The following is a 14,742-nucleotide window of genomic DNA, read 5'->3' on the forward strand; positions in this document are numbered from 1 at the left end:
TTTAGCCGCTCCCCCCCTCAGCTCCAATTATCCAGCTTATTGGCAGCTCGAACACAATTAAGGAGCCGGGATTCCAGGCCTCGCCATCAAACTAGCCATTCACCCCTTCTTGAGCCGATTAGGGGCTGAGCTGCCCTCGGGCCGGCCGAGACCAGGATTAATGTCTCCAGGGCCCCAGCATCCCAGGACGCCTATGGCTGACGCCTCCAGCCATGAATGTGATGTCCATAGGTGTGCAGGGACATCCCCATCCACTGCCCAGCTCTGACTGGGGAAAAGAGCCTGCCCAGATCTAACCACTAGACCCCACTCCCCACTGACCCCAGGATAGAACCCAGGAATTTTGATCCTTCTCTACCTGAGCGGGGTGTGTGTGGTCCAATGGTTAGAACATGGGTTTGGGAGTCAGGACTCTTGGTTTCTCTCCCTGGCTCTGGGAGGGGAGATGGGGCAGAGGCCTTTGTATTATCATCATGAGTGACTAGAGCAGGGGTCGGCAACCTTTCAGAAGTGCTGTGCCGAGTCTTCATTCATTCACTCTGATTTAAGGTTTCGCGTGCCAGTCATACATTTTAACATTCTTAGAAGGTCTCTTTCTATAAGTCTATAATATATAACTAAACTATTGTTGTATGCAAAGTAAATAAGGTTTTTAAAATGTTTAAGAAGCTTCATTTAAAATTAAATAAAATGCAGAGCCCCCCAGACCAGTGGCCAGGACCCAGGCAGTGTGAGTGCCACTGAAAATCAGCTCACGTGCCGCCTTCGGCATGCATGCCATAGGTTGCCTACTCCTGGACTAGTGCTATATCCAGCCCTGGGGCAAGAGGGCCGGCTCAGGAGTTGCTGCATGGTAAGACTGGACAATGCAGGCCAGATTTCTGGGGGAACGATCAGAGTCTCTGGGATGCACCAGCTCCCCTCTGGGGCCTGGGGATTCCCGTAGAGCTCATGTAGCCCTTGGGAAAGGGGCTAAAGTGTGTCCTATCCCCCAGCCAGTGCCCCCTAGAGGGGAAAGTCCCCAAATCCCATTCCACACTCCCCTGGGCTAGCCAGTGGTCCCCCCTCCACCTCCACCCCCACCCCCACCCCCTCACTCACTCACTCTCCCTCCCTCCCTCCCTCCAGCTCTGATGGCAGCTGGCCGAGATCATCCAGATAGGAGGGTATGGGGAGGTGCTGCTGCCTCCTTCCAGGCTGGGCCACCCTAGTGCACTCTGGGAAATGGGATTATGCCAGAGGCTTAGCACCTGCCACTGCTGTCAAAGAATAAGTTCTTTATTGGGAGATGGGTTCTAAACAGCCAGAATTGGGCCCTGCTCCTGGAGAGGTGAGTCTGGTCCTGCAGTGATCCTCCTCCTGCTGGCTCCACAACATAGGGCTGGCATGTGCAGAGAGCATGCAGGGTGTGTTGATGCCCAGTGTGGCACAGAGAAGCCCCCATGGTGGCCCGGGGGGGGTCAGTCCCCTTCCTGTTCCTACCCCCCACCCTGCACCAGGGTGTAGAGTCTGACAGCCCCCTTGGCAGACGGGCACAGCTCCCTCCACATCCCTCCAGTCTGCTCCAGAGTCAGGACGTCCTGCAGGGGAAGCACAAGGATACCATGGGGTCAGTGCCACGGAGCGGAGAGGCAGGGTACCTGCCGACACCACCCAGAGCTCATGTGTGACCTTTATCGACCACGGGAGCTGGGAGAGCCGGGACGCCCGGGTTCAATTCCCAGGTCTAAGAGGGGAATGGGCTCCTGTGGATTACAGCAGGGGGACTGGGAGTCAGGACTCCTGGGTTCTATTCCCATCTGCCAGGCTGTGCCCTCCCCTTACCTCTCTCTTGATAAAGATGATGTCGGTGGATTCCTGAGCTTCAGGCCCCCCGATCTCATATCTCTGCTTCACCTGCTCCGACGTCAGACTGCACCTGGGACATGGGGCGGCTCCATTAGCAGAACGGAGACAACCGGGCCTGAGGCCAATGGCAGCTGCACCTGTTTATTCTCTGTCCCTATGGGCAGCAAAGTTGAAGCTTGGCCTTGTGATAACAGCACAGGACTGGGGCTCAGGACACCTGGGTTCTATTCCTAGCTCTGCCACTGACTCTCTATGTGACCTTGGACAAGTCGCATCCCTGCTATGTGCCTCAGTTTCCCCATCTGTAAAATGGGGATAACGATCCTTCTGTCTAGTTAGACTGCAAGCTCCTCAGGGCAGGGACTGTCTCACTGTGTGTCTGTGCAGCACCTAGCATGATGGGGGGCCCCCAATCTCAGTCAGGGTCTGTACAGCGCCTGGCACAATGTGAGGTCCCAATCTAGGCGCCATGCTAGTATGTTTATTTTGTATGGGGAGGATATGGTAGAGGAAGCCAGGGCCCCAGGATGTGGCGGGAGGTTGCACCCCAATTGCTGATTGGCTCTATCCCATCAATCACCAATTTCAGGGTTCCTCTAGCTTCTAGATCCAAACAGTCAGGACATGGGTTTAAGCCAGCAGTTGAATTAACAGTGCCTGAGCCAGATCCGCCAAAGCAGAGCTCTGCCTCCTGAGCTCTCCCTGTGCCTAGCATAGCCCTCCTGGGCCTTTCTGTGCACTGAATTAGCCTCATTACCTGACATAGAACTCAGCACTGGCCCGACCTGCGCTGGTCTGGTTCCGAGCGATGCCTAGCAGCACTGGCTGGCTTAGGGTGGGCAATGGCAGGTTGACCTATGGAGCAGGGATGCAGGTTAGTGAGGGGCAGCAGAGCACAGAGACACCAACAACCAGTACCCCACATCTCTCACCTCATCTCGGATCTCCCGCAGGATGGAGGTGAAGATCTCCTTGACAACCATCTGTCTGGGGAGATCCTGCAAACAGATGGATTCTTCTGGGACGTCCCCCACCACAGCCTGCAGCAGAGGAAGGAGCCTAGGGTCAGGAAATGCAGCCACCTCTGGAGTGGAACACAGCAAGGGAGGTGGATGCCAGGGAAAAAACATTCCTGCACTAACAGGGAGTCCAGGAGATGTGCAATGGAGGTGGGAGTTAAGGTTTCCCAGGGTGGAGGAGAACTGGCTGGCTTAGGGGGTGGGGAATGGGATCTGGGCCTTTCCATTCTAGGGGTGCTGGGTGGACCCACCTGTGGCTCAGGATGTCCCCCGGGGATGTCTACAAGGCCAGGCGCCTCGCCCACCCTCAGGCTGCGCCGTAGGAAGACGAAGCAGTCATCGGCTGTATGCACCATGGCGCCCACTCCCAGCGGCTCCGCCAGATAGGCCTGGCTGTCCCCAAAGTCCTGCCGCCCCTGCTGCTGGAGGTGCCTGGCCATGCCAGCCCGGTTGGTACCCAGGAAGTCCTTGTAGCAGGTGAGGCCCAGACGAAAGGTCAGGGAGCCCCCATCCAGCTGGGCTGAATGCAGCCGGAATTTGGAGCCGTTGAAAAGCCAGGGGCTGTGGTGGCACCGGGCCTCCCAGACAGCGTCGATCCAGGCCTGGCCCCCGGGCAGCTGGCGCCGGTCGTAGGCTGGGGAAAGCTCAGCCTGCACGTCCGTCTCTGCCAGGCCCTTGGGAGATGGACACTGAAGCATGATGGAGATCTCAGGGTCCATGGTGCTTCCCTGTGCCCCCCCACCCCGAACACCAGGCTCAGGGCATCTGGGAGGGAGGAAAAGATAGGGATCACTCAGCTTCTATGCCAGGCTACCACTCCCTCACACACACCCTGGAGAGCCAAACCCATGGGTACCAAGGCCCCCCACTGCCCTAAAGAGCTGGTTCCATGGGCACTGCACCCCTCTCCATCCCAAGAGCTGGTCCCATGGACACCACGTGCCCCTGATTGCTCCACGAACGCTGTACCTCCCCACACTGCCCCAGAGAACTGACCCCGTGGGCACTGCATGCCCCCTTACTGCCCAGGAGATCCAGGCCCATGGATGATACCCCCCCTTCCTCTACTGCCAGAGAAACCTGGCCCCAGGGGCACTAAGCCTCCCCCATTTACCCAGAGATCTGACTCCCACTGCCCCAGAGAGAGGGTCCCATGGGCACCATGCCCCCCACTGCCTCAGAGTAGGGTGACCAGACAGCAAATGTGAAAAATCGGGACAGGGGATGAGGGATAATAGGAGGTGCCTATATAAGAAAAAGACCCAAAAATCAGGACTGTCCCTATAAAATCGGGACATCTGGTCACCCTACCCCAGAGAGAGGGACCCATGCCCCCCACTGCCCCAGAGAGAGGGCCCCATGGCCCGCCATGGGCACCAAACACCTATCCCCACTGCCCCAGAGAGCTGGCCATATGGGCCCCACATGCCATCCCCCTACTGGCCCGGCGAGCTGGCTGCATGGGCACCGCGCACCTCCCCCATCCCAATGAGAACCCCCTCGCCCCCAGGACGCATGTGCCCCAAGGCTGCCCAGTGCATGGAGGGGATCGGGGTGGGGATGGAGTTTCAGCCACTTCCTAGAGGGGCAGTGCTGCAGGCTCATGCCATCCCCTCTGACCGAAGGGGTCCTTAGGGGTGGGTGGAGTCATTAGGGGCGAGACCCCAAAGCTGCCAGATAAACTCCACACACATATAGCTCTGGGGCTGTACTGATGGGTTCTATCCCCAGGTTCTAGCCCCAGCTCTGGCAGGGGAGTGGGATCTAGCAGTTAGAGCTGGAAGCCATGGACACTCCCCCCGTCTCCATTCTCCTGGCTGCCCACGAACCGGACACCCCCACAGCCCCCGCCTCGCCAGGAGGCAAGGCGCGCAGGGGACGGGGCTGCTGCCGGCTGATCCCAGCCCTGTAGGGCAGCCTGCCCCTGGCACCTTGTGGGGCCATTAACCCCACGGCACAGCCCGGCCCCTGCGCGGGAGCCCCCCAGCCCCGCGCCGGGCTCAGCGCCAGACTCGCTACCTCCAGCTCCAGCTCCACGGCCCGGCCCCAGTCGCCCCCTTCCCGGAAGTCAGCGGCTGCCTGCGGCCGCGCTGATTGGTTCAGGGCGGCTCTAGCTCCCTGCCGGCTGTGCCGCCCCGTGGCTCCGGTATCCGCCTGGGTGGTGCCAGGCCTCTGCCGGCTGTGCTGCCCTGTGCCTCCAGTATCCACCTAGGTGGTGCCGGTCCCTGCCAGCTGTGCTGCTCTGTGGCTCTGGTATCCGCCTGGGTGGTGCTAGCCCCCTGCCGGCTGTGCTGCCTCGTGGCTCTGGTATCCGCCTGGGTGGCTCTAGCCCCCTGCCAGCTGTGCTGCCCCATGGCTGCAGTATCCACCTGGGTGGTGCTAGCCCCCTGCCGGTTGTGCCACTCTGTGGCTCCGGTATCTGGCTGGGTGGTGCCAGGTCCCTGCCTGCTATGTCGCCCTGTGGCTCCAGTATCCAGCTGGGTGGCTGTGACAAAGTGGGAATGTTCTTAATGTTTTCTCTGAGTGCTGTGTGGGTGCCTCAGTTTTCCCTATGCATTTCTTGAGCGTCTAGGGGTGTGTGATTGTTGCAGAGCCCTCGGGGCCAGTGTGATGCTGTCTGCATAGGGAATGGCCGACACCTGGTCTCCTGGCAACTGATGGCCTGGGCCCCTCCTCTGCAATGGTGCCAACTGAAGGTGTTGGAGAACAAAGAGATCAGGTGACCTCCTGGCCCAAGAAAGATAATTAGGCAGAGGAGGGGCTGGAGAGTTTTCAGTTTGGAGCTGGCTGGGGAAATGGAGGGGAGCCCAGATAGGTCTCTGGCCTCCCTGAGCCCCCAAGATGGACCTGACTGAGGGGGTCCTGTTGTCTATACCTGCAAGACCTGTCTTGGACTGTGTTCCTGTTGTCTAAATAAACCTGTTTTACTGGCTGGCTGAGAGTCATGGTGAATCGCAGGAAACTGGGGGTGCAGGGCCTTCTCTCCCCCAAACTCCGTGACAGTGGCTCTAGCCCCCTGCTGGTTGTGCCGCCCCGTGGCTCTGGTATCAGGCTGGGTGGCTCTAGCCCCCTGCTGGCTGTGCCAGCCTGTGGCTCCGGTATCTGGCCAGGTGGCTCTGGCCCCCTGCCACTGTACTGCACCATGGTTCCGGTATCCAGCTGGGTGGCTCTAGACCCCTGCCAGCTGTGTTGCCTGATGGCTCTAGTGCCCAGCTGGGTGGTTCAAGCTCCCTGGCCATTCCACCCTATGTCTCCAGCATCTGGCTAGATGGCTCGAGCTCCCAGACAGCTCCTCCCACACCACTTTACGAGACACATTTCAGTCACCAGGGGATTCCAACAGGCAGGAGTGACATGGCATGGAGCCAAAATATGCAGTGTGTTACCCTCCCCCTTGTGGGCAGGGTTGTACCCACCCCCTGGCAGAAATCAGAGGCATGTGAGTTTATCGTTCATGTTTGGCAATGCTTGTCATGCCAATAGAGCACTGCTGATGTGACTGAACTGTGGGAGTGGGGTGGGGTCTAGTGGGTTAGAACAGGGGAGTTGAGAGTCAGGGTGCCTGTAATCTAACCCCAGGTCTGGGAGAGGAGGTGGGGGAAGTCAGGACTTGCCAAACTTCTCCAACTCTATTCCACTCATTAGCAGCTCCATTCTATCCCCCATCCCCAGCCAAGGTCCCCGGTCTGTGTTTCCCACTGTGATTAATGCTAATTAGTACCAATTACAAATCAGATTAGACACGGCTTTTCTGGGGCAGATCTCTAATGAATGGAACCATTACAAACCTGAGAAGGGGACCTGCATGCACACACGCATGCGCACACTCACATCTCTCCTCCCACAGCTGGTGAGAGAACCCAGGAGTTCTGTTTCCCAGCCATCCTGCTTTAACCACTAGACCCCACTCCCCTCCCAGAGCTGGTGAGAGAACCCAGGAGTCTTGATGACCCAGCTCCTAGGAGAGAAAAGTATCTTATGGTCAGCGGTGGGATAGTGGGAGCTTGGACTCCTAGGTTGTATCCTGGACTGTGGTCAAGTGGGCTAGAGCAGGGGGGATGGGAGTCTGGACCACTGGATTTTATCCCCACTCTGAGAGAGGAGTGGGGTTTGTGGTTGGAAGGGGCCCTTTGAGTCATCCTGCACTCTGGGCATAGTTCTGCCACATCGTTGCCCTGGGGGCACAGTGACAAGGGCTGTGAAACCCTGCCCCAAATGTCCATCCTGGGGTGAGGAAGGGGGAGCACTGCCCCATCTGAGTCCATCGTCTATTCTACCTACTCCCTCCACTTCCTTTGGGGGTCGGGCCACACAACCATGAGACCTAACCACCCCTTCCCCTGGACTCCTAGGTTCTAATCCTGGCTTTGCCAGCAACTCTGGGCAAGTGGTTCCCCTCCAGGACTAACTCTCCCTCCAAGTGTGTATTAATGGCTAGGGGGGATGGACCATGAGAGCTTAAAAGCTCCCAGATGGCAAGAAACCCCAGCCCTCTCCCCTCTGCATTTATTAACATCCCTGTCACATTGTGGGGGGCCAGCTCTCCCTGTTTCCCCCACTCCATGGGGCATAGCTGCCCCGCTCCCCTGGCAACCGGGCTCCCACAGCGTCACTTCCGCTTGCCAGCCCTGACTGGGCTCATTGTCGGGGAGCCCCTGGCCAGGGAACACGGGGGGCATTGTCCCCCGGAACAGGATGAGGTCATCGCAGCCATGCTGACAAAAGGGGGATTGTTGCCAACAGTCTTGTGCCCCCCCTCCTGGTCTCGTTCCCACCACACCATTGAAGCTGACACAGAGCCCCAGATCTGCTTAGCTACTGCCTCCCCCCTTGGAGTCCCTGTGCTGGCTTTGAGCTGCTTTGCCTGGGCATTTTGCCTCATGTCAGCCATTGAATGGGCACATGCTGGGCATGGCAGGTCCCTTGGGAACTCAGAGCAGGCCCTTTACATCCATTAAATCAGTTATCTATGTGGCCACTTCAAATGCAAAGGAGAGGAATGTGGTGTGGTTAAGGTGCTGCATTGGGGTACAGGACATTTGGGCTCAATATCCATCTCTGCCACAAACTACCTATGTGACCCTGGAGAAATCATTTTGGTCAAGATCCACAAAGGGACTCAGGTGTCTGCCTCTGTAGGTACCTAAGTTCAACAATTAAGTGCCACTAACTTTCCCAAAGCCCCCACTCAGCTGCCACCTAACTCCATAAACATAGTCCTTATGTCACCCCACAGCTACTGAGCTGCTCAGCCTTGTTCACTCTTCAACTGCAGTGGGATTCTCAAACTTTACTAGACATTCCCCATAGCAGGGTCCCATCCAGCAGGCGTGCTCAGAGCACACCTATCAGGTAGCGTGTGTGTAAAATAGCCAGTAGCTCAGTGGTCAGTGCACACGCCTGGGATGTGACACTCAGCTTCAGCTCGGTCTTCCACAACCCAGCAGATCGCCCTGACCACTGGGCAACAGGTAGACTTGGAAGGGCAAGATTGTGATCAGCAAATATGGCAAGACATCAATTTCACCTACACACACAAACTGACAAACATATTTATATTGATAACTGCGATGTACAGACTGGCAAAGTAAGAGAAATGCGGCTTGAGAACTTAGCAGAGTTTGATTTAAGTATATTTACTTGGTATATTTGTACATGTGATGTTGACAATTGGTGTTTTAACGGTTATAAAGCTTTAACTTTTTGAAACCCAACATTATTGTCATTAATTCATTATTGTCTAACACCCCCCCCCCATTGTCTGATCTCCACCCATAATTTCCTGCAACTGTGAACACTTACACTGATTTAAAAAAAGCTTACAAATAAACATGGATACTTCTGTCAAACTTATATAGGAATTAGGCAGCAGCAGATGTGTATATATATATATATATATATATATATATATATATGTACACATGCAAAAATTGTACTCTGCCAAGCCTAGCTCTAGGGTCCTCTCAGATGGGTCTCTCTCCACCATTCTCTTCTGTTAAAGCTGTTTCACTTTGAAGAAATAATTAAATATTTCTTGGAGCAGGAACCCAGACCTGCCTCATCCCAGGGGAGTAGCCTAACCACTGAGCTATTCGGTATGATGGAGTTTCTGTGCTTTTATACAAGAAAGGAATATCCTGGCTTAGGGACCTGCCTCCAGAAGAGGATTCATAGCTGAGAATCCCAAGCAGAGGGAGGTACGTGGAGGCCCAGCTCAGTGGGAGTTAGGTGCCTAAGCATCTTTGTGAATCTGGTCCCTAAGCTCCCCCCACTTTCCTGTGCACTTCACTCCAGGATAACTTAAGTGGGTCACTGCTCATCTTGCTGGCTTCTGAGAATTCCTGTCCTCAGCGCTTAACTCTCCCCATATAGTGCATGGATACCCAACTCAAGGCTCAGGATGCCACTAGGCAGCAGGGCACCTAAGAGTTAGGCATTGCAACACTCAGCATAGCAATGCATATGTCCCTTTTTGGGTCTAGCCCTTCAGTCTCTCTGTGCCTCCATTTCCTCATCTGCCAAATGGGATCATAATCCATCCTTTGGGCAATATAGACTGTAAACTCTTTGGGGCATGAACAGATTCTCACCATGTGTCTGTGCAGTGCCCAGCAGAATAAGGCACTAATGTTGGCCTAAGTCTATGAAGCACCTGGCACAATGAGGGCCCTGATCTCAGTCAGGTTTTGTGCCACATCCACCACAACAAGGGCTTGATCTCGGTCAGGGTCTGTGCAGCATCCACAAGACCATGGTCTCAGCTGAGGCCTCTAGCTGCAACAATCACTCAAGCAGTAATAAAGATGTTTAGTTTTAAATTGAAGCTAGGGACTTTAAAGAGCAATGGGACATTTGCAAGGCTCACCACAACCTACAGAGTTCTTGTAGTGAACAGCTTTACAAGAGGATTGGAAGGGACATAAACACGCGTGTGTCAAGGTTTAAGCCAGTCTCTATTAGGGGTTGGATCAAACCTTCATGAGGGCAGATTACTCCATATCTGCCCACTGTGGGATTCTCACACCTTCCTCTGAATCATTGGGTTCTGGTCTCTGTCAGAGACAGGACATTGGGCTCAAATGGGCCATGACTCTGATCCAGTCTGGCAATTCCCATGTTTTTGACTGTTATGGGTGAGGTGAAAGATTGTTCAAACCAGTGGGTGTAAACACTGCCCTTCATTTGGGACACATGTAAAAACAATTACACTCCTTTTCAGGTGGCTGACATGAGTGAGGAAGGAATTTTACCCCCATGCACAATTGGCCTGGATTGTTCTAGGTTGGTTTGGCTTTTTTTGCATTCCTCTGAAGCATCAGGGATTGGAGACTGGACACCAGAGAGGGTAGGCCAGGCTCCAAGGTGGTTCAGAATCCAGTGAATCCTCTGTCTAGCTGCTTGCTCGGGATCCAACTGATCATCAGATTTAGGGTCAGGGAGAAATTTCCCTCAAGTCAGATTGGCAGGGACCTTTGTGTTTTTTCACCTTCCTCTGCAGCATGGGTCACCAGTGGGAGTCATCTGTCTGACCTCATCAATCCCTACTATCACAGGGCCTCGGCAGGGCAGGTGCAACCCATTAGGCGACGTAGGCAGTCGCCTAGGGCACTAACATTTGGGGGGCGGCGACCGCGGCGGCTGGACCTTCTGCCGCCTCTGTCGGGGGTGGCATTTCGGGGGCGGGACCTTCTGCCGCCTCAGGCGGGGGCGGCATTTCGGGGGCGGGACCTTCTGACGCCTACGGTGGCAAAAAAGCTGGCAGCGCTCCTGGGCCTCGGGCATGAGTGGCAGTCTGGCTTCTCCTGCAGCACATAACAGTTTAGTTTCTTGAGGAGGACTGAAATGCTTTGGTCAAACTAAAGTCATTGGGATCAATATAGGGGTAAGTGAGCAAAACTAAGTGGCCTGTGCTGTACAGGAGGACTGATGGGCCCTTCTGTCCTTAAAACTCTATGAAACAATAGGGGCCTCCACCCCAACCACAGGCATATGTCACACTGCCCAAAACATGTGGTGGGCAGAGGTGTTTGATGGGTATCATTTTATCAGAGGTGTGCACGAGAGACAGAAGCCGAGAAGGATCAGAAAGAGAGAGAGAGAGAGAGAGAGTGAGTGTGTGTGTGTGAGAGAGAGAGAGACAGAGAGAGAGAACTTTTTGGGCTAAGTGCTACCTGAAAGAGGCTTAAGACTGTGAGCAAAGTCGCACTAGCCATGGAGACCAAAAATGTTGCCTAGCTTCAATCCTAACTGACATTACCCTGAATTTAGGCTAACTGTGGGGGTCAGAAGGGAGCAATGCTACATTACACTTTACCCATAGAGGCAGGCAGCTGAATTCCCTGGCATCTGCCCATTGCTGCTTCCAGCTGATGCACCATCATTGAGGCCAGGGCAGCGCAGGGGAACAAAGAGGTGCTCAGCTGCCCAGTGAACCCTAATAGTGGAAGGGAGCAGCCATGCAGGGAAGGGGGCCTGGTAGGGAAACAGAGGTTGATTTAACAGCTGTTGCCATTAGTGTCTGTTCCGTGCTGGGGATCCTGAATGAAGCTGGCGAGGTGGAAGCGGTTGCAGCGGCCGAGGGGAGAGCGTTGGAAGGTTTCAGCAGGCCAGAGACGTGCGAGGGCAGCACTGGGGATCATGGGGACTGTATGTGTTAGTGCAGGCAGGGAGCTGAAGTCTGTGTTCCAGCGCCCACCTCCTCGTAGTGGGTCCTGAAGATCTGTTTGGGGGCTAGGCAGGCGGGCAGGCATCAGAAGAGCCCGATCTCGGGTTTACACGCTCCTGCTGCCTTACAATGGGCAGCAAGTCAGCGGTGGGCTGGGGACAGAACCCAGGCGTCTTGGCTCCCAGCCCCCACTGGCCTCCCAGAGCTGGGACAGAACCCAGGCGTCCTGGCTCCCAGAGCGAGGCACGGGACTGGCCTCATACCCGTCCCGCCGAGGCCCAGTGTCCCGGCCTAGTGCCGGGCTGCGGCGCGGAGCTGCCCCCGGCTCTGCCGCCCCGCCTCCGCTGCGGCGCCCAATAGCTGGGGCTGGGGGCGGGGCCCGGCCGTCGCCCCTCCCCGCTCCCCGACGGGCGGGGCCGGGCCGCTGCCGCTGCTGCGGGCGGAGGCCGGACAATGGCGGCTGGGGCCCAGAGTGAGTCTCAATGGCAACCGTCCCGTCCTCCCCGTGCAGGCTCCTTTGCCCCCTCCCTGGGCGTCCCCTTCCCCACCAGCCCGCCCCCGTTCGCCCCTTTTATCCCTTGCAGCCGCCACTGTTGCCCACCCGCAGCATGTGACCCCCACACCAGTGCCCCCGCCCCCTGTAGTAACTCCCCCCATAACTGCCCCCCCTGCAGTATCTGCCCCCTCCCCCTGCAGCAACTTCATCCCCGTGGCACCTGCACCCCCACCTCTTGCCCCCGTACCCGCCCCCCTACAGTCACCAATTTCCCCTCCCCCGACTGCATTATGTCCCCCCACTTGTGAGTGTATCCCCACCCCCAGAGCCCTTTCTCCGGCAGGGCAGGGCCCTTCCGGGGTGGGCAGAGCTGTCGGTTCACACGCTGTGATTTATCCCTGTTCCCAACTGGCTGGTGAAACCCAAAGTGATTTAATGGAAAAGGCCCTTTCAACTTGGGGGAGGGGGGAAGCTGGACACACCTGTGGGGGGCTGGGTTTGGGCTCTAATCAGCACCCAGAAGTCCAGGGGAGCTGTGGATGCTCAGCACCTCTGGGCATCTCGAGTCAGGCACCAAAATCTCCAGCCACCTTTGAGATTTGATCTTTATTTCCCTTCTATTTATTAATATGTGTATTACAATAGTTCCTAGAGGCCCCGGCCCAACACATTGTGCTGAGTGCTGGACGGCTATGCTGGACAGAGATTGGGCCCCCCGTTGTACCAGGCACTGCACAGACCTGATTGAGACTGGGGTCCCCATTGTGGTGCTGCACAGACCCTGACCAAGAGCAAGCCCCCCCCCCCCCTTGTGCTAAGTGTTGCAGACACACAGGGAAATACAATCCCTGCACCCAAAGTGCTTACAGTCTAAACAGACAGGAAAGATCATCCCCTCTTTTATAGACAGGGAAACTAAGGCCCAGAGAGACTGAATTACTTGCCCACACAGGGAGTTCAATGGCAGAGCCAGGAGCTGAGCCCAGATCTCCTGGGTCCCAGTTCAGTGCTTCAATCTTGGGTGACATTGGACAAGTCACTTCCTCTCTCTGTGCCTCAGTTTCCCCATTTGTAAAAAGGGGATAATGATGCTGGCCTTTAAAGTGCTTTGAGATCTACTGTTGAAAAGTGCTAGATAAGAGCTAGGGATTATTATTTAACCACTAGACCATCCAATGTTTAAACGATTGAAATCTTTCCTTTAACAGTTTTCCCTCTTATAAATGATTTGTATTGTGACCTGAATCGGGATCAAAGCCATGTGAACAGCATTCTTTGTTCATACAGATGGGAGGCTGATTGGGTGTGTGTGTGTGCATATTTACCCAAATCTATTTTTATTTGATTGTGTTGTGTTTTTTTTAATGTCACAAAGACATTTCTTACTGTGTTTTGTAAAACTTCAAAAAAAAACAACCAACATACTGAATTTGGGCCTTAAACTCAGGGAATGTTAAGTTAAATCCAGGTGTGGAGCAGAGTTTGTCATTTGGCCAAAGTAGTTTTGGTTGTGCAGCATGCAGAGAAGGGCTTCTAGGCTGCTGAGGGGAATGGAGAGCCAATTTTATGAGAGGAGACTGAAAGAATTGGGCTTGTTTAACCTGGCCAGATGAAGCCTGAGAGGGGATCTGGTTGCTCTCTATTAATACATCCATTTGGGAGGGGATCCCAGGGTGGGAGAAGAGCTATTGAAGCTAAAGGACAGTGTTGGCACAAGAACCAATTGTCATAAACTGGGCAGGAATAAATTTTAGCTGGAAATGAGAAGAGGGTTTCTGCCCATCAGAGGAGGGACTTCTGGAGCAACCTCCCCATAGGAGCAGCGGGGGGCAAACAACCCAGTTAGAGCATGGAATTTGGTACATTTATGCCCAGGATTATATGAAGGTGTTGCCTGAAGTATCTGGGACTGGACTTAGTGAGCCCACAGTTGCCTTCCAGGACTATGTCCAAGGGTAATTGACTGATGCTGATTTTGTTGGTCCAGACTGAAGGGCTAAGAATCAGATTTAAAAAAAGATATAGGTGCCTAAAGATGCAGATTTCAATATCCCCCCAGGGGACCTACTTGGTAAAATTGGGAGCTAGATTAGACGCTTCCAACATGTGAGCTAACACTTCCTAATGCCGTCCCTTTTATTCTAGTCCAGACAAGGCCTTGGTGTGAGGAATTCCATGAGAGCAATGTGATCTAGTGGCCAGAGCACTGGACTGGGGCTTGGGGTACCAGCGTTCTGTTCCCAGCTCTGCCACTGGCCTGCTGGGTCACCTTGGGTAAGTCTCTTTACTTCTCTATGCCTCAGTTTCCCCATCTGTGAGAATGATACTGACCTTTTGTAAAGCATTTTGAGCTCTACAGAAGAAAGGTCTATAGAAGAGCTAGGGTTTATTAGGATTATCAGCTATTCTGTACAGAGCAGTGGTTCTCAAACCTTTTTTTTGAAGCCCACTTGAAAATTACTGAGGGTCTCGGTGGACCACTTTCCAAATGTTGTTTGTACCGTTAGCTAACTATTGTAAAGTGCTTTGGATAAAAGCACGCTATAAAAAAAACCCTTAATAATTAATGGTTTTTGTTCTACAAATAAAAGCACACAACTCCTATTTTAATATCAGTAGTCTTACCTTTCTAATGCGATGGATGTGCCCTCTCCTCCCCCCGGCAGCCCCCAAGCTGGGACTGGGAAGGAGGGGGTCTCTCCCTGGCAGCCATA

The 14,742-nt window shown here is 54.7% G+C and overlaps 2 protein-coding genes across 3 annotated transcripts in view; one reads left to right on the top strand and one right to left on the bottom strand.

Annotated features, from left to right (window-relative positions):
* Window positions 1-1,254: 1,254 nt before the first annotated feature.
* NUDT22 (nudix hydrolase 22) lies at window positions 1,255-5,100 on the bottom strand. The gene is made up of 6 exons (XM_039481580.1): window positions 4,887-5,100; window positions 3,119-3,632; window positions 2,781-2,888; window positions 2,606-2,703; window positions 1,825-1,918; window positions 1,255-1,580 (listed from the first exon to the last, which is right to left on the bottom strand). Exons 2-6 carry the CDS (start codon window positions 3,584-3,586, stop codon window positions 1,479-1,481), a joined length of 870 nt encoding a protein of 289 aa, XP_039337514.1. The 5' UTR covers window positions 3,587-3,632; window positions 4,887-5,100; the 3' UTR covers window positions 1,255-1,478.
* A 6,695-nt stretch (window positions 5,101-11,795) lies between these two features.
* Window positions 11,796-14,742, top strand: part of DNAJC4 (DnaJ heat shock protein family (Hsp40) member C4) — a 79,820-nt gene continuing 76,873 nt past the window's right edge. Inside the window, exons 1-2 of one of the 2 annotated variants that reach the window (XM_039481585.1) lie at window positions 11,796-12,004; window positions 14,174-14,302. The gene's annotated coding sequence lies outside the window, so the exon portion shown is untranslated. The remainder of the gene's footprint in view (window positions 12,005-14,173; window positions 14,303-14,742) is intronic. The other variant, XM_039481583.1, reaches the window with a different exon arrangement.

The sequence above is a fragment of the Mauremys reevesii genome, linkage group 7 (genome assembly GCF_016161935.1).
Source record: "Mauremys reevesii isolate NIE-2019 linkage group 7, ASM1616193v1, whole genome shotgun sequence".
Classification (NCBI taxonomy): Eukaryota; Metazoa; Chordata; order Testudines; family Geoemydidae; genus Mauremys; species Mauremys reevesii.